Source organism: Magnolia sinica, chromosome 8 (genome assembly GCF_029962835.1).
Source record: "Magnolia sinica isolate HGM2019 chromosome 8, MsV1, whole genome shotgun sequence".
Taxonomy (NCBI): Eukaryota; Viridiplantae; Streptophyta; class Magnoliopsida; order Magnoliales; family Magnoliaceae; genus Magnolia; species Magnolia sinica.
The window spans coordinates 25,821,312-25,847,349 of NC_080580.1; the positions used below are offsets into that span (position 1 = coordinate 25,821,312).

The 26,038-nt window shown below is 43.2% G+C and overlaps 1 protein-coding gene and 1 non-coding gene across 2 annotated transcripts; both read right to left on the reverse strand.

Moving 5' to 3' along the window:
* Nucleotides 1–497: 497 nt before the first annotated feature.
* Nucleotides 498–1,517, reverse strand: LOC131253917 (chitinase 2-like). The gene has a single exon (XM_058255023.1). It carries the CDS (start codon nt 1,515–1,517, stop codon nt 606–608), a length of 912 nt encoding a protein of 303 aa, XP_058111006.1. The 3' UTR covers nt 498–605.
* Nucleotides 1,518–23,435: 21,918 nt separating this feature from the next.
* LOC131254665 (small nucleolar RNA R71) lies at nt 23,436–23,542 on the reverse strand. The gene has a single exon (XR_009175787.1). It is a non-coding gene; the product is annotated as a small nucleolar RNA R71 (small nucleolar RNA).
* Nucleotides 23,543–26,038: the final 2,496 nt, after the last annotated feature.

Below are 26,038 nucleotides of genomic sequence, written 5' to 3' on the forward strand. Positions count from 1 at the left end.
GTAGCGGGTAGGGTCAGAGAGTCGGGTTTCAGATTGAGTTGGGTCTAATCGGATCAAGTTTCGGGTCGAGTTACTAGGTAACTCGAACTTGATTTGGTTTGAGTGCGGATTGGGCGAAGCCTACTTGGTTCGGACGGACTCACCCATTTGGTTTGGGTCGAGTTGACAAGTCGAGTTAGCCAGATCGAGTCATCCGGTGCCCACCTCTATGTGGGGTCACCTGATCAACAGTCTACATATCACGAAAATGGTCGTACTCATACGGAATGACCATCTTGACATCTATGATTAACAGGCTCAAAATGGTCCTATTCGGAGTGACTCTTCTATCCTGAGTTGAGTCGAGACTCTGCTGAGTTGGGCCGAGTCAGCATCCCTTCTTATCTGATTCAGCCTGAATCAGATTGGACTTGACCAAGTTTGAGTTGACTCGCACCGAGTTAACTCGGATGGTTCATCAATCCTTGCCTTGCAAACACAATTTCAAACATGTTCACTATAGTATTTCTTTCAAGCACAAATACATACACAGACACAAACTACATCAAGACATCTTGATTTACTTACACAGTATTAAAGTATAAGCAGTAGAAGAAGGAAATCGATCAATGGCCACCCGCCAACAAGGCCTGCGATCGCCGCTCATAACGGAAACCATTCCCCATTGAATCATCGGCAGACCACACAAAAATCCCATGAAGCTTGCCCTGACTCCTTAGCCTATCACATGCCGTGAAGAACCCATTTTCCGGGGACAATCCACCACTCCCGTCGGTACTAAAACTCACTAAAACCTTACCACCCCCATAATTAGAGTTTTGAGTATTGAAGTAGTTCAAAAATTGCGATACAGTGGTCCCCTGATCATACGCGTAGAATTGGAAGTTAACATAGTCTATAACATTCCCATATTTCCCCCACAAAGCCAAGTAATGGCTTTGAACTTCATCGTCATCGAAAGGTGCTATGGATGCGAACGAGATTACCCCATTTCCCTTGAGAGTTGTCACAAGCCTACCGATGCACTCTGCAAATGTGTTGGGGTCGGTCTTGAAGTGTTCGTAATCGATGTCAATACCATCCAAACCGTATTGTTTGATGATTTTGGTGAGCGACGAAACTGCATTGCTGACCCAAGAGTCTACTGAAGACGGGGTGAAGTAAGCATAACCAGACCCCACGCTATCACCTCCTAGGCTAAGGCCCACCTTCACGTTCGGATGGTTGGCCTTGATCGAATTGACTTGGGAGGGGCTAAGGTTATCAGAGTCCCAGAAGATGTTGAAATTTCCGTTGGTGGGGGAAGGAGAATCTGTGGTGTAATCGATTGCAAAGGAGAGAAGGAAGTGGAAATCGACGGATGGATTTATTGGGACGTCGGAGAACTTGATGTTGTTGAATTCAGCGCCGATGTATTCGCGGAAGAGTTTGGAATTTGGGGCTGCTTGGGATGGTGGGAGAGTGAGGAGGAGGGCTTGAGAGAGGATGAGAAAGGAAAGGAGAATGGTGGAAGCCATTGCAGAGGAATGTTTTTGCCTTGTGTTTGGAGGGAAATTGAGGTTATTGATTTATAGCAGTGAGGAATTAGAAATTTGTAGGCCTTAATGTCCCCTCCCAGTGTGGTCCACACGTAGCATATGTGCGTACCTGGTTCGTAACATGGACATCGGAACCGTTCATAACATCAGGCCCACCATTCAGATGACATCTAACCAAAATCAAACTGGGACACTGGTCGGTAGGCCAGATGTGTACATTGAAGGTTGATCTTTGGAAAGTTGTCATGGAGGCATAGCCTACATTATGAGTGGATTGGCCTGATTTGTCTTATGGGTCATCTACTATGGCAGGGCTCACCTTTACACGTGGATCTTCCCACGCGGTTGCCAGGTTGGCACGTGTAAAAATGAATGTTGACGATCTTGTAAAAGCTGTACAGATTGATCGGTGGCCCACCCACATGCGTTCGGTTCTAGAAAGGGTCAATCGGATGTGCCAAAACAGGAGTCTTGGGTTTTCTTGGTAGTGTGGCGTGTACGGTTAACACAGGCACACATCTCTACTATCACAAGCATGTTAGTTGAGCATTGTAAACGCTACCGTTGCTTTGATAGAAACATCATATGGATGGGGCATGGTAATAAGATCAATGAAATTGACGATGCAGCTATACGATCAATTTTTGGAAATGTCATAATTTTATACAATAATTCGCAACGGTGGATATTTAACATGCAAAACTCATAAAAATTACAAGATCATCATCATCATCACCTAATTTCTTTGCACTAGGGCCATGGGTGTGTGTCCCAACAGATCAATGGTCATGATCTATATAAATATTTCCCAAGTGTACGGTGAGAAAAGCACTTCACGGAACATCTGCACAGCAGCGTGTGGCAGGGTCATTTCATTACAAGGAAATTGCAAATTTGTCTCTATTGGGAGAAACAATAGCTGAAATCATCCGGAATTACCAAACAAAATACCCACTGTAACCATTGCTGAATGGTTCAGATGTTTAGGAAATCAGGGTTTTTGTAAAGTGGACCTTGTCAGCGAACTATGTTAAAACTCACGGGTGAAAATCGTTGAGCAAGCGTACAACCTAGAAAACAACAACAGCAGCAGCCAAAAAAAACAAAAACACAACCTATCCAATTGTCCACAGCCCTAAAATCTTACTGCTGGATGATCCTAACTACTCAATCAGCTTTTCATTCATTCATTCATCATCATCATCATCATCATCATCATCATCATCACACACACACACACACACACACACACATATATATATATATGTATGGAAAAGGTTCTATGCAGTCAAGCTGTGTGGGCCCCACCATGATGTATATTGAACATCAACACCGTGCATTTGATGGGTCCCCTTTAAATTATGGGATATCCCAAAAATCAGCCATATACGGAACTTAGGTGGGCGTTACCATATAAAATCATGTGAAGACATAGCTAAAACATATAAAAGTACTTGGTGGGGCCCACCTGAAATTTGGATGCGTCTGAAACTTGATCTGACCCCTCATCCAATTGGGACACACATAATGCATGGGCTGGATTTGTGAACCAGTTCTCAGTTGGCAGAACAAATGATTATGAATGTTTTAATGGTGGGTAACCCCTCTCAACTTTTGTATGTGGTGTGGCCCACAAAAGTCACGGATTGACTTGATTTTTAAGCCCTAGGCCCACCATGGAATGGTGCATCTGACTGATGGGGTAGATGTTTGACACACATCACGATGGGCTTACACAGCTCGAGCTCATGGGAAGTTCCCATGAGCTCGACACATAGAACCTTTTTCCACCCCCACACACACACACAGATATATATAGAAACAAGGGTCCTAGTAATAGCATGACTTTTTTCTAGGCAGTAAGACGCAAGAGCTATGTTGGATCGTCTAGATTTATGATCACATCCACCAAATGGCCCATTAGAGGCTCGGGTGAACAAAACTATCAAAATTGGATTCTGATTAATTAGTAGACTACTTCTCTTCCCTGGATTATCCTAACCATTTGATCAATTGCCTTACCAAGTGACATGTCCCGGAGAAAGTGCATCTAATCAAGAAGTTAAGTTCAGAAGCCTTTTTGACTGGTGTGCACTGGATCTCATACGAAAAGAGAACTATTTATCGGACGGTCTAGATTGACAATAAAGACCTTTGATGTTGACCAATGTTTTTTTTTTTTTTTTTTTTTAGTAAAAAAAAAAAAACAGAAGAAGCAGCTGTCGTTAGTTGAGGCAATTATTAGCGTTGTCTGAGGCCCCCAAGTTCAGTCAAGTAGCGTTTTGTGGCATATCCTTACTCTTGCTCTGGTGGTAGACTCCCGGGAGTTTCAACACTCAGTCAAGGATTCGATTATCCATGTGTGGTGAAATCTATCCCCATATCGATCTTAGAACAAAGTTAAAAGCTGGGTGGGCCCACAACATTCCTAATCCTAGAAATGTTCTGGCGATTATCTGCCAAAGATATTTTCTATTGTGAATTTTTTTTTTTTTTTCAATATTAATTGGAGCCGTGGATGGCAATGGACAGCGTCTCTGAGCGGTTGTCTTTAAATCCATGCATTGTTTGTGGGTCTATACCCTTGACCTCTATCCCACATCTTCGAGAGATATTTAAAATGTTATCTTTTGAATAATGGAAACATAGCTAATGGTCCGTTCGCATGCTTACTGAAGGAAACGGTCGACTACCTATGAAAATGACGTTACGCATTTAGGTTCTTCAGGTCTCTGTAAACTTTGGGAGATTGCTGTCGCTCAGTCATTTTAATCCAAGCCGGCCAGTGTTTGGCTCAAATTTGGTTATGCATGTTTTTTGTGCGCATCTGGTGTTCTAAAGCTAGATGCAACTTGAATCGATCCAAACGCCTATGACCCCAAGTACTGGAATAGACCAAGAGATGATAAGCTTCATACAGATTGACCGTCCACCGGGCCACTAACCATGAGAGAACAGGTGATTTGCGAAGGAAAGGTTCCATGCTTCCAATGAATTTTTTTGCGGCTTCAGATGAAAGGACTTTCAATTAAACCTATGATGGTGCCCACAGTTCAACAATATATAATATTATTGGTAATATCGAGCTAACCTAACATATAAAACACATGGCAAAATAAGGCATTAAAGAAGATTCTCTGAATTACTAAAGGGTGAGAGAAAATGAGTTGAGCAATGAGACACAATGACCGAGCTGAAAAAGTTAAACCAGCTTGGAGATAAGGCTCGTCATAGACCTCGACCACAAATGCCAATCTCGACATCGGATGATGACCTCGACCTCAGATGCAGACCTCAACCTCAGATGATGACCTCGAGCTTGAAATAGAAACATTCGGAGAGAATCTTGTGCTGTATATGATCAGGACTATCCAATGAGATCATAGTTGAAGATCACACTAATCGAGGTATAATTGGAAAAATACTCGAGAATAGATTCTAATTCTTTTACAGGCTCCTCCAGTGTATCTTACAAATCTACTCAGATATGCAAGTCGCCCAAACAACACCTATAAATACAACACCCCACTCAAAGGGAAGGGACAAACAACTATCTCAACTTTAACTCCACCTACTTTGAGTACATCTGCCTAACTTAGGCATCAGAGGGTCCCTGGTTACAATTGGCGCCCCTAGTGTCCTCTTGTCCTTTATTAAAGTGTAGGTACCCAACGGCTCATGCGAAGTGGGACATGATCAACTAAATTTAAGCGATAATAGTATGCTGCCGTATATGTGAAATGACAACAAAGCCATTAAGAAGTTCTCCCTACATCAACCAATTTATTTGCCTTTCTACTTCTCCCTTTGATGGCTAAAGAAAAAAAAAAGAAAAAAAAAGAAGGAGCTTTGGCTGTTATCGCCAAGTCGACACCGGAGGAACAACCTAAAAATCCTCAAGCTTCATAGTCAGGCCCTCAGCTTGAACCCCCTTCTCCAATGGTCGCATAAAGATCCCGAAACAGGGGGAGTCGGCTAGTCTCTTTGAAAATTCAAGTCAAAGCTCTAACTAGTAACATTGACCGCATTATGTGAATATTAAAAAGGCAACACCCTCTCCCCATCAACCAAGGCATGGAAATGAGGGCGACAACCGAGCAATCTCGACATCCGATTGCACCTCCTGACTCATATGAGGCAAAGGATCGTCCAATGCGAAGGAGGCGTACCACCACACAGACCATGAGAACAACCAAGCTCGTCAAGTCAGATCTGCGACATACTCTGGAGAAGAGAATGTGAGGAAAATCTCGTGAAGTTACAGCAAAGAGAGAAGTCCCATGGGAGGTAGAACTGAAGAAAATCCGATATCATCTTAGGGACATCGAACAAGCATGTCAGGCTAAGGCCCTTGCCTCTGTCGATTCTTTAATCGAAGAAGTCGAGCCCTTATTCATAGACGATATCATGAAATCTCAATTACCATCTAGGTTCTGGATCCCTAGATAACTCCCAACATAGGGTTAAGAGATCTGGTTGAACACCTAGATTCTTTCCGAGCATATATGGAACTTTATGGTCCTTCAAGACTTATAATGTGTAGAGCATTCTCCTTGAGTTTATCAAAGGTCGCACGGAAATGGTACGGACACCTAAAGCCCAGGTCCATCAGCTCATTTGGCCAACTCAGCAAGGCCTTTATCACTCAGTTCACTGGCATAAAAGATAGGAGAAAACCTACAACTCACATTCTCACAATTGCACAGAAAGATGATGAGCGGTTAAGAGACTACATCATTCACTTCAATGCTGAAATAGTTCAGGTTGACAGTTATTCCGACCAAATAGCTCTTAATGCCATGGTGGCTAGCCTTAAACAGGGAAAGTTCCTATTCTTAATTAATAAGAATCCCCTGACTACTCTCGCTGACCTACTCAACTAATTTAAAAATATTCGAACACAAAGGAACTCTTCAGTTCACGAAGGGCTACCCATGGTGGAAACAACTCAACAAGAGATAGAAAGCGAAAGGAAAAAGGGAAGCCTTCCATCGCTAATGCCAAAAGAAATTAAAAATAAAAAATAAAAAAAAGAAGAAGACAACCAGAGCAGAAGCTAGTGACCCAACCGACGTCCAGAAAGCCACTTCCACACATACACTCCTTTGAACACCACACCAGAGCAGGTGCTTATTTAAGTACGGGACAAGTGAATCTTGAAATGGCTGAGCATGATGAAGGTCGACACCAAGAAGAGAGACATGGGGAAATATTTTTTTTTCCATCGAGATCACGGTCATAACACGGTAGAGTGCTTTGACTTGAAAGAGAGATCAAATCCCTAATCTGAATGAGGCATCTACGAGAATTCATTTACAAAGAAAGGGATGACCGACTGACCAAGCAAATAGAGCAACATGACGAGAAAAATAACAATAAAGCGACGGGTGAGATATGCATCATATTCGGGGGACCAGCTGGTGGTGGGGACTCGAACCGGGCACGCCGAGCACATGCTCGAGGTGTATAACCTATAGTGAGACAGAGCATCATATCTACCTCACTGGTAGATCTATGGAGGAACGTAGGCAGAACTCATGCAGGTTGACCTTCATAGAAGAAGATGCCCGAGGGCTCCACCACTGGCACAACGATGCATTGGTGGTCAACATGATCGTGGCCAAAACAAGGTACACCAGATACTGGTCAACACCAGCAGCTCAATTGACATTCTGTTTGCTAATGCATTCCACAAAATGGGGGTTGAAAGGTCCATATTACGACTTGTCCAAACACCCTTTCTTAGCTTCATAGGAGGAAAGGTGACCTCTGAAGGGAGCACTCTACTACATGTAACTGCTGGTGATTACTAACCAAACCACCACAATAGTCGATTTCCTTGTGGTAGACTGTCCACCAATTTACAATATGATTTTGGGCAGACTATCCTTAAACACCATGAGGACCATGATATCTACTTATCACATCGCCATGAAATTTCGACCAATCACAAGGTTGACCAGGTCAAAGGTGATCAACTTCAAGCTCAACAATGCTACTTGACGACACTCCAGTTGAAAGCACAATGACAATAGGTAATGCACATTACCTCCCTGGACCCATGAGAGTAATATATTAAAAGAGGATCACCATTGGAAGACCTCGTGTCAATACCACTCTCCGAGACTGACCCGACCCGCACTAGGTCGGATCTCTAATCGAGCCAGGACGTCAGGCGAAAATTGTCGACCTGTTGAGACAACACGCTGACGTCTTTACTTGGTCCCACCAGGATATGCCTGGCATAGACCTGGAAGAAATGGTTCATTGATTGAATGTAGACCTCAACCACAAGTCAGTGAGACAAAAGTGATGAGCATTCAATCGCAAAAGGTATGCGGCCATCGGTGAAGAAGTTGAAAAACTCCTCGAGACCAAGTTCATCGAGGAAATCTACTACCCCGACTGGCTGATGAACATTGTACTAGTGAAAAAAGGGTAGTAGAAAATGGCGAGTGTGTGTCAATTATTCTGACCTAAATAAGGCATATCTAAAAGACAGTTTTCCCCTCCCGACGATTGACCAATTGGTCGATAGCATTGCCGAGCATGAGCTCCTTAACTTTATGAAGCTTAATCATGATACAATAAAATTGCCATGCACAAATACGACAAATAGAAAACAACTTTCACCACTGACAAAGGATTCTACTACTATAGAATAATACCTTTTGGACTGAAGAATGCTGGTGCAACCTACTAGTGCCTTGTCCACAAGATGTTTGCTAAACAATCAACAACACAATGAAAGTCTACGTCGACGACATGCTCGTCAAAAGTGTTGAAACAATAGACCACATGGTAGAACAAAGGAAAATGTTCGCGATCTTAAAAAAGTATTGAATAAAACTGAACCTGAAAATGTGGCGATATGGTCCTACATAATAACCAATGCGAGCTTGGGTGACAAACTCTGTACACAATCCTACACAAGGAAAGAGTATGCAGACTCGAAAAATGATAACCTCACTTGTCGGATTGAGCCTCGTTATAGCTCCTTGCTTGAGAGCTGCTTTAATCTTGAATAAGCTTCTCAATATCTCCCCCGAACTTTGATGTTGATCTCCTTTAGCTTCAAACGATCAGATACCTTACACTAGATGCTCCAATGAGGCTACAAAGGTAATAGGAGAGATGTTGAATCTCGTACAACTACGAGATAGTTGGTTTCAATTGGGGATTTACTTAGATGGGATTTGTGAGTTTAAAAGACAAATGATTTACCTATTGGATTGGTGTCTATCCTCTAGAGAATGCAAGATGCAATGTTCTTCATGAAATGGAGCTTGAAATTCTCATGAGAGTGATTAATCACAATGCCAGATTTTCAGGTAGACCGTCAAATATACACCATCCATTGGTAAAGTTATGATCTCATTGAGTGATGAATAAACGACCATCATGTACTTGACAACTGTCATACTTACAAAGTGTGATTTCTTCTCAAGTAGCAAATAAAAGGTCGTCTCGAACCACGATTGTCTTGCCTACGAAACACAATTCCTTATCAAGTGACAGACAAATCATTACATCCATTATAATTGATTGTAAGCATTCACTATAAATATTAATAAAGTACATTCATGTTTTTTCCTACTATATTTTCTATTTATATTGTTGTATATTGTAGAACTATGGGCATTGTGACAATTTTAATTGAAAGTCCTTTCATCCGAAGCCGCAAAAAGAATTCATTAGAAGAACAAACCATTTCCTTCACAAATCACCTATTTTCTCATGATTAGTGGCTGGATAGACAATCAATTTACACAGAACATGTCATTTATGGGTCTATTTCACTACTTGGGGTCATAGGCGTTTAGATCAATTCAAGTCACTTCTAACTTTAGCACACCTGGTGTGCACAAAAAACATGCATAACCAAATTTGAGCCAAACACTAGCCAACTCAGACTAAAATGATTGAACAACAACAATCTCTTTAAAATGACTGAACGACAACAATCTCCCAAAGTTATCAGAGACCTGCGGAACCTAAATGTGCAACATCATTTTCAAAGGTAGTCGAACATTTCCTCTAGTGAGTATGCAAATGGAGCATTAGCCTTCTTTCCATTATTCAAAAGATAGCATTTTAAATATCACTCTAAGATGTGGTATAGAGGTCAAAGGGATAGATTGACACACAATGCACAGTTTTAAAGACAGCCACTCAGAAACGTTGTCCATTGCCATCCACAGCTCCAACTAATATTAGAAAAAAACTTCTCAATAGAAAATATCTTCGACAGATAAATGCCAAAACATCCCTAGAATTAGGGCTGTTGGGGGCCCACCCAGCTTATAACTTTCTTTTAAGATAGACGTAGGGATAGCAGTGGGCAAGACCGCTCGGTCCACCATAAGCAATCGCACCATGTGAGCTCAAGGTTTGGGTGTCTGGGCTTCAAATGTACGCCGAGCGTCCTGGCCGAGCCGAATCTGGCCAATGATGAATGGCCTTACCTCGCCTTTTATATGAGAGAATAACCTACACAGTATTTGGAGAACCTGTTATGGGTACTAATGGACTGGCTAAAGAGAAGAGATAATCTCATCTCTGTGGGATATGAGGTTGGCTAGCGCTAGTTATGACCAATGAGCTCCTCAATGGCCAAGGAAGAGAGGTTGGTCACCTACTACATATGAAAACAGGTCGGCAGGTTTGTCATCTGCCCAATGATAAGGGGAGGCTCAAAGCTCATCCACGTATCTAGGTCGGACAAGGTCAAATTTAAAATTATAACAGCAGAATAAAACAATAAGATAGCCAAGAACAGGAAAGATAATAATTTATAATACAGAATGTAAAGCAATCACAAAATCTAGTCATTTTAAGGACAACCTTTCGTCATAAAAACCAAGGGTTTATGGTAGGACAACCTTACTAGAATAATTAGAGAATTAAAAGCTAAAACTATAAAGAAACAGAAAGGAAATAGCAAGAATTAAAATCTAAACTATTACAACATTCACCATAGTGCTTAAAATGTAAAGACAACATTCACATCCACACATACATCCCACAATTTTGAATGATAAATGATATAGAAATTAAGCAAACATTCAAACCACAATACATAAAGAATTATAGTGGTTCGCCTGTGTGTTCACCAACTGTTAAACAACAGCCGCACAGATTGCTACTCCACTCCTAATATCCTCACATAAGGGATATCAACGTTCACTATGAAAATAGGTTTCATAGGTTCACCTAAAACCTTCACAATTGTGTCTTTCAATGGGCTTACACAATTCAAAAACCCCACTTCTGAGTTTTCTTGGCTCTCCTTAGATAACCAATAGATTGAGATTTTTCTGGCTTAATCTCAAACAAAAAGCAAAATGAAGGAAATTTACACAAATGTAAAAAACCTGGATTTCTCCTTTTGTAGTAGCCCGGAAGAACCAATTGGAGTAGAAGTTCGAATGTAGAAGTTCAATATCCAATACTCACTTTGAAATAGTTCTAGGTTCTAATTGATTTTAAATTAAACCAGGTGGGCTAGCTCCATTTGATTTTGATTCTAAGAAGTGGAATATCCCATTTCCTCTTTTAAATTAGATTGAAATGCAAAAATAAAATCAAATAAGAAAAAGCTAACAAAAGAGAATATTAAATATGCATAATTAGCTTAAGAATGAACACAAACTTATCTCAGAGTGATGCCTTGATTTTACTTGAATTGCGTTGTAAAACTCTGAAATTCGTGTTCTATTTATAGTTGCAGAAATCACATCTGCGACTGGTCTTGAGGACACTACAACTAGTCGTAGACCGAACAAATTTTTAAAATTTTAAGCGCGATCGGATAAAACCATTTCACGACTGTTCATAGGGTGTTCACGACAGGTCGTGAGCCCTCCACGACTGGTCGTGAGCATCCTATGTCATGCCCCAAACTTGAAAACAGAGCTCACAAAATTTTCGATCGCCGAATCCAGCGCCAAGAGCCTCCGTAGTACCTCATTCTTGGCTCCCAGTGCCCATTCGCCAGGTTCTGATCCTAGGATGCTACGAGGAGGATTTTCAACATCAGTTTGATTCATAATAAGCATAACCAAAGGCATAACCCACAAACAACAACTAAAAACTCCATCACATTCCATTATGATAAAAAACTTTACAAGTACAATGAGCATAAAGGAAAATATAATGATGATAGACAAAAGCTCCAAGCTGATCTGAAATGCACACCTGCCTCAGCGCTGCTGCGATCCAATGTCACTTGCACACAACGGTTGTGCATAAGCTTATGGAAAGCTTAGAGGGTAGTGTAAGTGTGTGTGTAAGGTATTAATACAATTATGCAGTATCAGAGTAATGCGAAATATATTGATGAATCCATAAATGCTATTAGCTGTACCAAGGCCATGCGGTACGAAATGTAACTCAAGCATGCGAATCCTCATCTAAGTCTATATATCAATACAACTCAACCCTAGAATATCACCGGGGTCTAGTACACTCCAACTAGATTGTCGCCCCATTGCGCGCAATAAGGTGAGTGAAAGAGACCTCACCATTCGCCTACCAACATCAGGCTCGACTCATCGATAGCGGACCCATTCCTCGAGCTGGTCAAACTCAGCCTAGCTTTACCCCCTCCTCTCGGGCGGGTAAGGCCACACCCCCTTCCAACCGATCACGACACAGTGAAAAGCGCGGTCATCTATTAATCGGCACTCGGCGGTCCTGTACCCACTCGGTCTAGACGTTAGAGCAACCTCCTAGTACCATAAGGGTTTGGGGACTTTCACCCAGGGATATCTATAGCACCCCCATATAGAACAAAATTTTTGGTTTCCAATTCTGCTAACCACAATACGCCTGTGGCAGCTACGACCCTGATGTCACTAGGGCATTTAGTATACATGTCACACAATGCAAGATGCATGAATCACGCAATCCAGTCATACGGCAAACATGCGCATATCGCATGCTCATGTGGGCAACTCCCCTTACCAGGAAGTTTCTAATAATCTGCCCAATGGCATGTGCTATGATCAATCACTCATCTCATCATAAGCATGCAGGTAATGCGTATGGTCATGTATCATGATGCTATGTTACCACATACTCACAATTGGAATCGATCAATCACATACGGTGAATGGGGCCCACTTATTTGGGTTAACCTGCATAGAGAATGGGCCTAACAAGGCCTAAGGGGAGGTCATAATGAGGACATCTAACCATCATTGCCCATCAATGTGGACATTTAACCAACATCGCTCCCAAGGAGTGGCCTACATAAGGAATTTTTACACAATGTAGCAGCCACACATACATCACATTGGGCCTCACTCATGAGCCTCAAATGCATTGCATCGGGCCGATCGAATGGGCCAATTTAAATGGGCCGATCAAATGGGCCAACTTAGATGGGCCGAATCAAATAGGTTGAATCAAATGGGCCTAATCCAATGGGCCGAATCAATGGGCCGATTTAAATGGGCCGGGCCCAACTCATCTATTTTTAGAAAATCCATATAGAGTATTATATTAAAAAAATAAATCATATTAAAAGATCAACTGGACCATATTGTATCTGACCGTGGTAATAATGATTTCCACGGTTAAATTCTAGTGGGTCCCCATTATAGGGTTTATTTTCTACCCAGCCTATTCATAAGGTTACCAGGACCTGGATTTAGAGGAAAACAACATCATATTGGTCCAAACTCGGTAGCCCCAAGAGGTTTAATGGTGGACCTTCAAACCCACTGTTTCCTATAATGTGGTCCACCTGATCCTATATTTGTCTTGTTTTTAGTCTCAAGCTTCAAAATTATCCTTCGGAATGGTTGGGATGGTTCGTATACAACACATGCCTCATGGTGGGTCCCATAGATAGACGGCGTGGATGGAACAGGTGAGACCCACGAAACTTGATGCCTTGTACGACAGCTGGCAGTGGGGTCCACTTGTTGTCGTGCACAGCAGCAATAGGGCAGCTGGCTGCTACCTAAACGAGGCAGAGGTGGGTCCCGTGTAGGGCCTACCGTCCTATATATACAATATAATATGTATATATATACCATATAGTAGCTGCTGTTACGCAGCTTCATACATTAAATGCATTAAAGGGGGGGTAGAGGTGGTCCCACGTAGGGCCCACCCTCATATGTAGCATATATATATATATATATATATATATATATATATATATTTATGTATATATATAATCAAGCTTAATTTTGTATCTTCTCTTCATTTAAAGGAGAGAAGTGGGTCCCATGTTGGGCCCACCACAACATACAATTTAATGATATAGCATATGGTATAATATATTAACATTATATATATATATATATATATATATATATATATATATATATATATATATATAAATAACAACATCCAGGCCCTGGACGGCCTGGACGGTCACATGCATTTAAGGGAGGCCCTACACGTGGGGTGGGTCCCACCGTCCAGGGATGGTGGAGGTCCCACACGCATGATGGTGGGCCCATCTAAATGGAAGAACGGTGTAGATGGGTCCCATGGACCCCATGCCTACTGACACTTCACTGTTGTCACCGCCACTAGGGATGGATGCTAAGACCTCAGCGTTGAAATGAGGTATCTTTCATAGTCTACCACGTGAGCTATGGGGGCCCATCGTTGAAATGAGGTCCCTCCATTCAGTCTGCCAGTGAGCTATGGATTTGGGAGGAGGGCCCCACCTGGACGTGGCCCCACCGTTAGAGGTGGTGGATGGTTTGGATGAAACACACATCAAGGTGTGGTCCATTAACAGGGTGGAAGACGTGGATGGGTCTTATGGACCCTACTATCAGCACACTCCACTGTTGGCATTCCCCCTGACAGTTGACACTTCAATGTCAACCACACCCTCCATTTGCGTCCAGTGCCCCTGGACGGACAGTGTGGGCGAACACTTCATCAAGGTGGGTCCCACATGGCCCACCTGTTTTGGATTAGCCTGATTTTTGGTGTTTGCCCATGGCACTACCGGCCATGAAAACAGTGGGGTCCACATCAATGGATGGCGTGGATCATGCATCAAGTGGGCCATAGGCCATCATATACAAAAAATAATGGGGGGAGAGAGAGAGAGAGAGAGAGAGAGAGAGAGAGAGAGAGAATGGAGAGGGTGGAGGGCCCCCACCACTATGGGCCCCTCTTGCATACAAACATACATTAAGGTGGGTCCCACGTATATGGACCCTTAAATAAAAAAAAACAATGAAAAACAAAATCTAAGATCACCCACAGCTTTCTTCTGGCTCCCTTGGCTTCCTTTGCTCCTTAGCATCGATTCCAACAGAGGAGATGGAGTTTGGATGGTTGAGATGAGAGATGAGGGGGTAGGAAGTGGGCCACAAAAAATCACTTTCTCTCTTGGGAAGGGCTTGGACGTGAGCACCTCTCTTGGCTTGGGATTGGTGCTTGGGAGTGAGTTTGAAAGAGAGAGAGAGTGAGTTGTAAAGAGAGAGATGTGATAGAGTGATGGATGGGAGAGAGAGGGATGGGTGTAAGGCCTTTTTGACTTTTGTGGTAGATTGTGTAAGAAAGGTATGGGTGGTGTAAGAAACTTTTGACTTTGGGGTTGCTTGGGGATGGGTGTGAGGTGATGGTGTACTTGACATGTACTTGACATGATGGGATTGATTGATTGATTGATTTATGTGACATAATGTAGAGATTCTCTCAGAATTCGTATGGGCGGCGTTTTTCTCATACCGAACGCGAGCCCACATCTCTTGGCTAGAGTATCGGATTGGCGCGCGAGAGTGACATCGGAACTGCGGCATCGACACAGTCGCAAGGGTACAAGTCTCGGGTTGAGTCAATTCAGGTTGACGGCGTGTGACTCAGGGTCACGCGCAAATACCGGTTAAGAGTCGAAGGTTTCCAGAATTTGACCGAGAAGACTGCGGAAGTCCACGACACGGTATGGTCTAGGATGCGAGTCTTACAGCTCTCCCCTCCTAATAAAAATTTCATCCTCGAAATTTACACAATCATCGCAAATAGGCATAACTCATGAGGAATAGGAAACATAATCATCATCATATAACATCAGAGATAATATAGAAAATACAACACATAATCAATCATCAAAGATATGGGGATAGCACTCTCAAATCTAGGTCTCACTCTCCTAAGAAGCCTCCTCAACAGAATGGTGACCCCACTTAACCTTCACCAACGGAGGACCTGCTCCTTCCGATCAAGGATACGAACCGACTACTCAATATAGGAAGCGTCCTCACGGACCTCTAACGGATGTCAATCAATAATAGGAACGATGTCTGACCCACACTTCTTCAACATAGAGACATGAAAAGCGTTGTGGACGCTAGATAACTGAGATGGCAAGGCAAGCCGATAGGCCACGACGCCAACGCGCCCAATGATCTCAAAAGGTCCTATGAATCTCGGGACAAGCTTGCCCTTTGCTCTAAATCAAACTACGCCCTTCATGGGCGAGACCTTGAGATACACATGATCCCCTACATCAAACTGCAAGGGATGATGCTGACGATCAGCAAAACTCTTCTGCTGGCTCTGAGTTATGCGCATCCTCTGGCTGATGATATCAATAGCCTCTGATGTCTCCCGCACAAGCTTGAGACCTAGGAGATGGTGCTCTTCAACCTCGGTCCAACAACTCGGTGATCTGCATGGTCTGCTATATAGTGCCTCAAAAGGAGTCATGCCGATGGTCGCTTGATAACTGTTATTATATGCAAACTCAGCCAATCGTATATGCTCATCCCAGCTACCCCCGAAATCAATCACGTAGGCCCGAAGCATATCCTCAAGGATATGGTTGACCCTGTCGGTCTGGCCATCAGTTTGCGGATGGTACGCGGTGCTGAGCTGCAAATCAGTCCCCATCGCTCTCTAAAAGCTCTCCTAAAATTGAGACGTGAACCGCGGGTCTTGGTTAGAAATGATCGAGACTAGAATGTCATGTAGTCTCACAATATCCTCGATGAATAATCTCGCGAGCCGGTCCAAAGGCCAAGTCGCACAGATCGAAAGAAAATGCGCCGACTTCGTCAGACGATCAACGACAACCCAGATGGCGTCATGACCGTGCTGAGTCCTCGGTAAGCCCATAATGAAATCTGTCGACATGTGCTCCCACTTCCACATCGGAACACTCAACACTACAATATACCATGGGGTCTCTGATGATCGGCCTTGACACGCTGGCACGTGTCACACTCGGCCACAAAACTGGCGATTTTGCGCTTCATCCCCGCTCAAAAATATTGTCGCCTCATGTTACGATACATCTTCGTCAAGCCAGGGTGGATAGAAAACTGCAATCGATGTGCCTCGGTCATAAGATCTCTGTGTAACTCAAGAATATCCGAGACACATAATTGACCTTTAAAGTGAAGTCTACCGTCAGAACCAATTTGCCAATCTACCTGACTCTCAGATGCTGCCTCTGCTCAGTAATCCTGTAATGACTCATCTGTCTACTGAGCCTCGATTACCCTCACGACAAGGGAGGGTTGAATAGACAGGCTTGATAACTGTACGATAGAAGACTACAGACCAAACTCGAAGTCATACTTTGCTATATTCTCAAGCATTCGCCACTCCCAAATCATCATATGCGCCACCAGGCCGCGTGGCTGATGACTGAGGGCATCTGCCACCACGTTCGCCTTACCCGGGTGGTATTGGAGATCGAAATCATAGTCCTTCAGGAGCTCCATCCAGTGCCTCTACCTTATATTCAACTCAGACTGCGAGAAGAGCTTGAATCTAACCCCATAGAGATAGTTCCTCCACACCTTCAGTGCGAAGATAACTGCAGCCAACTCTAAATCATACATGGGGTAATTCAGCTCATGGACCTTGAGCTGACAAGATGTGAAGGGCACTGGTCTCCCATGCTCCATCAGAATAACACCTAAACCAATATGCGAGGCATCGGTAAATACAATAAATCCATCACTCCCAGAGGAAAGAGTGATGATAGGAGCGAACGTGAGGCGGTCCTTCAACTCCATAAATGCTCACTCACAGGCATTGCTCCAAATACACTCTGCACCCTTCCAAGTCAACCTGGTCAGCAAGGCTGTAATACGGGAGAAGCCCTCAATGAAACGTCTATAATAGCCCACTAAACTAAGGAAACTGCGGATATCAGACGCGGTCGTGGGCTGGCCCTACTGACACACTACCTCAACCTTCAAGGGGTCCACTGCGACGCCCTCCCTCGTCACTACATGACCGAGGAACTTCACCTCCTCCTGTCATAACTCGTAATTCTCTAGCTTCGCAAATAGTTGGTGTGCACGGAGGGTCTGCAATGTAACCTCCAGATGCTGCTCATGCTCCTCATGGGTCCTCGAATAAATCAGAATATCGTTGATGAAGACTACAATAAACTGATCAAGATAAGGACGAAAGACCTCGTTCATCAACTAGATGAACACTGCGAGTGCATTAGTAGTCCGAAGGACATGACCTGGAACTCAAAATGACCGTAACGCGTCCTGAAAGCCGTCTTCAGAATGTCCTCCTCTCAGACCTGAATCTGATGATAACCGGAATGCAGGTCAATCTTTGAAAAGAACTGTGCACCCTGCAACCGATTGAACAAATCATCAATCCTTGGGAGCAGATACTTGTTCTTGATCGTGACCTTATTGAGCTCGCGGTAGTCTACGCAGAGCCTCAACGAGTCATCCTTCTTCTTCATGAAGAGTACCGGTGCTCCACATGGTGAACTACTTGGACGGATAAAGCCCAACTCGTGTAACTTGTCCAACTGCTTCTGCAGCTCCCGCAACTCCAATGGTGCTATACGGTACGGGGCCTTCGAAATAGGCACAGTACCGGGCACGAGATCAATATGAAACTCGGTGAGTCAGTGAGGCAGTAATGCCGGAATCTCCTGGAATACGTCAGGATAATTGCAAACCACAGACAACTGGTCGATGCTCGCCACTATGGGCTCCTCTATGGCACACGACATCATACAAGACAATGGCTCTCCTCGCTGGTTAGCAATGAACTGAAATTGTGGCAAGCCGGGTTTACAAAACGTGACTGTTCTCGTGGAGCAATCTAATATGGCGTGGTACTCGGTAAGCCAATCCATGCCCAGGATGACGTCAAACTCGAACATTGGCAATGCAAACAGATCGGCAGGCAAAAAGAGTCCCTAACCAGAATGGGGCAAGACGAGTAAAGTCGACCCAACACTGCAGTCTTTCCCAAGGGAGTCGATACTGGTAAGCCCTCACGAGCAGACTCCAACGGTAAACCAGTCGATCGGCAAAAACTCTCGACCATAAAAGAATGCGATGTACTAGAATCAACCAACACATGTGCAATGTATGCAGATACTAAAAGTATACTCTCGACGACTACGGGTCCTGCTGAGCAGTATAAAACCTAACCTGAGCCGACTGGGGAGGTGTCTGTCCCCTTTGAGCATGCTGCTGCTGCTACTGTTGCTGAGGCAGTCGAAACTGCTACCTCTGCTTCTGCGACCTCGGAGGCCGGTGCTGATGCTACTACTGAGGTGGCCTCGGTGGTGGGGGCTGCTGTTGTTGCCGCTGTGAGGGTCTCTGCTGTGGCTGTGGTGAAGGCTGCTATGGACCTCTCGGCTGCTGGTGAGGGCGGGGACACTCCCACATACGGTGCCCCGTTGCACTGCACTTAAAACAAGGGTCGGTGAACTACCTCGGAGGTGGTGTTGGAGGTGCTGCTGGCGCTCGGAAGGCTGGGTGACCTGTGCGCCTCCGCTGTGGTCGACCCAGCTAAGAATCACTTGAAGAAGCCTACCTCTCCCGGTCTCGCCTCTGATCGTGATCAGACTGAGAACCAGCCCACTCAACCAAAAAAATCTGGGTCTTCCGTACCACTCCCTTGAAAGTCGGGAGCTCATGCCTAATAACACGGCCTAGAAGATCATAACGTAAGTCGTCCTCGAAGCGGCGAGCTCTTCGCTCCTCATCATCTACCAAGTACGGTGCAAATTTAGACAGTGCTACAAAACAAGCTGCGTACTGAGCCACTGTCATATCACCCTGTACCAAGGCCTCGAACTCCAACGCCCGCTGTCGTCGAATGTGATCAGGAAAGTACTATCGGTCAAACTGATCAACAAAGTCCTCCCAGGTCCATACAAAATCGGTGCCTACTACTCGGGAGACTGATGTCCACTAGTGCTTGTTGAGGGTCACATATTGCATATCAGACCCAGTTATTGCATGGATTTATGAACATGGTACCGTTTAATAACCCATTTTAATCATGTTTGTGTTGCAAGGTGGAATTGCGAGCTGGGACTGGATCAGGATGCTAAAAGCATGGATTTAACGTTCAGAATGCACCAAGGTAAGGGACGGACTCCAGGGGACCAAGATCTATGGAGTTACATGTCAGGGATCCACGAAAATCGAGGATCTGAAACTCAAGCGGCCTGAAAGTCAGCTAGAATGCAAGATCATGGGGTTCTCACCATCCGTTCAGCTCAAAACTTCATACATGGCCAGGGGCCCACAAATTAACCGTACACATCAAAAATCATCCATTGGATCGCTGTGGAAGTGGCCCAACGGACAGATCAGCCCACAATTTACTGATCTGGGGCCCACCTGATCTCTGGATATACCTCATCTTCGGTCTCAACACCTTAAATCATATGAAGAACCAGATGGACGGAGGAGATTTTGTACATACACCATGATGGACCCCACGTGTGCATTGCATGTGCACAGTGTGCACGTGCACCAGCCGTGCACCCATGCACTCAAAGTCGGTCAGCAGGCGCTGACCGACAAAAACACAAACTCTTTAAAAACGCAACAGCGTTAACGCTGTCCGTCTTTGAGTTTGCTTAGTGGGCCCCACTCATCATGTAATTAGAAGATCCGGGCCGTCCATTAAGATTTCGAAGGCCTTATTACCAAGGCCTAGGTGACAGAATTTTAGGAGATAGCATATATCATATTTCAACTGTCAAAATGGAAGATGGATGGCAGTGAGAAGACTCCTGTGGGCCACGCATAAATCAATCCAAAACCATCTATTCCCTAATGGATTTTCGAGAGGATCATAATGGACGGATTGAATTTCTCAAAAAGATAGCTAATTGGGGCCCACCATCATCACAGCGCAAGAAGACCGAAAGCTCTGTTCGCACGTGACCAAAAGATCCGGGCCGTCTTACATTCGTGGCCATGATCGGTTCGATGATCTAAACTGTTCAGTAGTCTCCAACGACCCAGCGAATGTAGACCTAGGAGAGTGATTTTGAAGAGAGCTGCATGATCAGTTTTTCATCGTCCAAACGCAGTTCGGACGGCGGTCTAAAAAGCTCAGGAGGGCCACATAAAAACAGATGAAAAATGGTCATGTTCGACTGGTTTTCCTTGTACAATCCAATAAATGGACCCGATCTCGCGAGAAACACCAAGAAATTGACCCACCATCATACCAGCGCAAGACCGTTTTGCAGCCTCCGCACGTCGAGAAAACCAGCCATTGTGGGCCATTATGTGATCAAATACAAGATCAGATTGATTATCCAGACCATTCAAAAGGTGGATAGGAGGGTTTTTACCTTTCTTATGCAGTTGGAATTCGCGGAATGGATGACCATTCGTCTCGAATTCAGTTCAAACGCAGGATGTTTGTGCGTTGTTGCTGCGTAAAACAAAGACTGCGTGTCCAGCTCTTTTACAAAGTGTAGTGCGTAGAGAGGGTCAGGACCGACCTAGGATCTCCTAGATGTTATTAAAAGAAGGCTTGGGCTGGACGTGAAAAGGAGGAAAAGGCAGGGGGAAATTGGGGAGCTCGATTTTGGTTGGACGTGAGCACGGCTTGAGGAGGCAAACGTGGATGCATTACAAGGGAGAGAAAGAGAATAAGTCAGTTTTTTTCTTTAACGTTTTATGATGTTTTTGAGATTTAGCCTAATCAGATTTATGTGTGGCTAAACCTCTTAGCTAGGGCTAAGAGGTGAAGCCTGTAGCGAGATGGGAGATACTATTTCATGCTTTTAATTTAAATTCATGAACTGAATTTGATTTGTGTTGATTATTAAAGGAATGTTTTTCTTAGTCTTTAATGGTCTGTTGTGACTGAAATTACAATGGGTCTGCAATGGCTTTGAATATTTCTTTTTCCCTTTTTGATGTTTATGACGTCAGGAAGCCGTGTTGTTCACCATCGTCTCCTGGGCATGGTTGGATGATGGTACCCTTCCTAACTTTCATGCACTGTTGATTGATTGGTAATTAGTTTAATTCTGTTGTTTGCTTTGTCTCCTGGGCATGGTTAGATGATGGAATCCATTCTAATTCATATACCTTTCATCTCTTGAAAACCAGATCAAGTAAGTTCAGTTTAAATTCCATAATTCTTGATGCAGACATAAGATCTCCCTAATCCCTACAAGTGGATCCTCTAAATCCCTAGTTTCCTTCCTCTGAATTACTTAAGTTTTAGATTAGTATTTCACTCTTATTACTCAAATTACAACTCGAATTAGATTTCATCTCATTCTAGTTTTAGTTCTAGTTAGTTTCAGACAACGTACAGATATCAGTCCCTTGGGATTCGACCTCGGTCTTACCGAGTTTATTACTACATCACAACCCTACACGTGGGGAGTGAACAAGTTTTTGGTGCCGTTGTCGGGGATTGACGGCTACGTTTTTCTGAAATTAATTAGTTTTAGAATTAGGTTAAGATTAGGATTTTACTAACTTTAGGTTAAAGGTTTTTATTTTATTTTTAGAAACTAACCTGTTTTCCTGTTTTGTAGGATCTGGAAATAACTTCTAAATTGGTAATCCCTTTCTAATTCCTCTTCTTTTTCTATTTTTAGAATTATTGTTTGAGTTTTAGAAATTTTCTTATTCTAAGCTTTCTTTTAATTTTAGAAATTTTCTATTTTCTAGTATTTTTCTATTTTTAGGAACTAGTTTATTTTTAGAAACCTTCCTCTTTTGTTTTTAGAAACTAGGTTAGTTATTTCCCTCTTTAGAGATTCTTTCTAATTTTAGAAACTAACTCATCTTTCCTTCATTTTTAGAAACTCTCTAATTCTGGTACTTTCCTATTTAGAAAATAACTTTCTTATTATGTAGGCTTTTAAGGTAGAAATTTCTAATTCGGTAAGCTTTCTCTCTACTTTCTATTTTTCAGTTCTCTTTTAGTAATTTACTTTCTAGTTTAGACTTTTCTTCTTTTAGAAACTGACTTGTTTGTTTTCTTTTGCAGGTCTTTAACTTAGGGACTTCAAGTTGGTAATTTCTTTCCAACTCTCTCTTTCTTTCTAGATTTTCTTTTCATTTGAATTTGATTGAGGGCTGCAAGTGTTTCATGCCCAAGTGGGCCCGTGACAACACTCGACGTCTCTTGACTGAAGGAGGATTGGTTGAGGGGTTGACTATCCATCGCAGGACTAGACACCACTCGAAGTCCCCTGAGTTAATTGAAGTTATGGCTGAAGACCAACCTCCTCTACTTTCACCCAGGGTAGAGGATACCCAAGATGAGAATGAGGTGCATCAGGCACCCCCGCCTCGTACTTTACGAGATTATCTACAACCGGCGGGAGTGAGTACGCCCTCATGCATGATTTTCCTTGAAAACACAGGACAAATGGACATCAAGCTAGGAGTTATCCAACTCCTTCCTAAATTCCATGAACTTGAATCAGAAAGTCCATATTTACATTTGAAAGAGTTCGATGAGATTATAGCTACATTATATTTTCCTAATGTATCTGAGGATACAATCAGGCTGAAACTCTTTCCTTTTTCCTTAAAAGAGAAGGCTAAGACGTGGTTACACTCACTGCGTCCTAGATCCATTGGCACATGGAACGACATGCAGAGGGAATTCATAAAAAAATTCTTCCCACATCATAAAATGATTACCCTCAGAAAAGTAATCATGAACTTTGCCCAAAAGGAAGATGAAACATTCTTCCAATGTTGGGAAAGGTTCAAAGATTTGATCAGTTCATGCCCACAACACGGATTTGAAACGTGGCGTATTACAAATTTCTTTTACGATGGACTGACATCTTCCATGCGCCAAATGGTTGAGACAATGTGTAATGGAGAGTTCATTAATAAAGATGTCGACAAGGTATGGGACTACCTCGACGGTCTGTCTGAAAAAACACAATCTTGGGACTATTACCCAAAATCAAACACCATGTCTAGGCCGACTCAATTAAAGGAGAAAGGTGGATTATATCTCTTAAAAGAAGAGGATGATCTCAAGTGTAAAGTGACTACGCTCATAAGGAAAGTTGAAGCCATAGAAGGAAAGAAGGATAAGGTTAATAAAATTGTTTGCGGCATCTGTGATTGCAACATTCATACAACTAGAAATTATCCTACAATACCCCCCTTTCGAGGAGTATTGAATGAACAAGCTAATGCCGTAAACAACTATCAAAGACCTTTTACTAGACCTAACTCCAATACGTACAATCCTGGTTGGAAAAATCATCCAAACTTTAGTTGGAGGAATGGACAAATGGCTACCCCTCAAGGTTTCTTCAATCAAAATCCAAATCAAGTGAAACCTCAAGAGGAACCGGTTCAAAATTGCATACAAGAGCTGACTCAGGCAATGCGGGGAATTACAGATTTTATGCAAAAGATAGATTCTCGTATGATGGTTATAGAAAAGGGGATACTTCCTGCACAACCTCTCCCCAACCCTAAACCGTGGTACAAGATTAGTGATCCCAGCTCTTCAAATCAGATGGGGCACGCTAAATCCATCACCACTCTTAAGAGTGGAAAGTTCATTGATAAAACTCTTCTGGTTAGGCCCGAAAAGCCTCAAGAACCAGAAGAGGACAACAATGATGGATTTAGTAATGCCCCACAAAAATTAAAACCAGAACTTCTAGAGAAGCCAGTTACTCCGTTCCCCCAACGGTTGGTTGTACCAAAACGTCTTTCTAACTCTCAGGATACTCTGGAGGTGTTGAAACAAGTGAAAGTTAATATTCCTTTACTGGATGTCGTAAAACAGATTCCTTCATATGCCAAATTTCTGAAAGACTTATGCACGACCAAAAGATGACAAATTATTCAAAAGAAAATCTTCTTGACTGAGAAAGTGAGTGCCATCCTGAAGCAAGACGTGCTGCAGAAATTCAAGGATCCCGGTAGCCCAACCATATCATGTGTAATCGGGAACCATCGAATTGATCACGTACTTCTTGACTTAGGAGCGAGCATAAATCTGATTCCCTACTCGGTATACAAACAGTTAGATTTGGGTGAGATAATACCCACCCTGACCACACTACAACTTGCTGATCGCTCTGTTCGTGTACCAAGAGAGATAATTGAGGATGTGTTAGTCCAGGTCGATAGATTTTACTACCCTGTAGATTTTATCATCCTGGACACCGAACCCATCAATAACATGAGCACTCAGATTCCCGTTATTCTTGGTCGCCCATTCCTTGCCACGTCAAATGCAATTATCAATTGCAGGAATGGTGTCATGACTATGTCTTTTGGAAATTTGACATTGGAGTCAAACATATTTTTCAATAACGACAGCAACTCAGAGGATGATGACGATTTCCACGAATTAACATGATTGACTCTTTCGTGGAAGATACGACACCTCTGACCTTATCCTCCGACCATCTAAAGATATGCCTGGCCCACTTCCATGATTTTGATGATGACATGATTAGGGAGACGTGCGCCTTGCTTGATACTGCACCGGTACTTGAAGTTAACTGGTGGAGGCCACAATTTGAAGAATTGCCACAAACCGATGTAGTGCCTCTACCATTTAATCTCAAGCCACCGAAGCTTGACCTAAAACATTTGCCCTCTGATTTGAAATATGCCTATTTAGGTCAAGATGAGACAAACCCGGTGGTGATCTCTGCCCACTTGGAGAAAGAACAGGAGAGTATGCTCATATCTACTCTCATTGAGCATAAAGGAGCCCTGGGATGGATGATAACGGACCTCAAGGGAATCGATCCCTTGATTTGTACTCACCGCATATATCTTGAGGATAATGCAAAAACCGTTCGGCAACCACAACGTAGACTAAATCCAAACATGAAGGAAGTGGTTAAGGCCGAGGTTCTTAAACTATTGGACATGGGTATCATATACCCTATATCTGATAGTCAATGGGTGAGTCCAACTCAAGTGGTCCCTAAGAAGTCCGGAATCACCATCGTAGCTAATGCTAATAATGAACTCGTGCCAACTAGAGTCACTACTGGTTGGAGAATGTGCATTGACTACAGGAAGTTGAATACCGTCACGAGGAAAGACCACTTTCCTTTACCATTCATTGATCAGATCCTGGAAAGGTTAGCTGATCATTCCTATTACTGTTTCCTTGACGGGTATTCGGGCCATAACCAGATAGAGATAGCCCCTGAAGATCAGGAAAAGACCACATTTACATGCCCCTACGGCACCTTTGCCTACTGAAGGATGCCATTCGGACTATGTAATGCCCCTGCCACCTTTCAG

Bases quoted from the DNA above. Each gene is read 5' to 3' on its own strand.
- LOC131253917 (XM_058255023.1), bottom strand. From the start codon at position 1,517: ATGGCTTCCACCATTCTCCTTTCCTTTCTCATCCTCTCTCAAGCCCTC.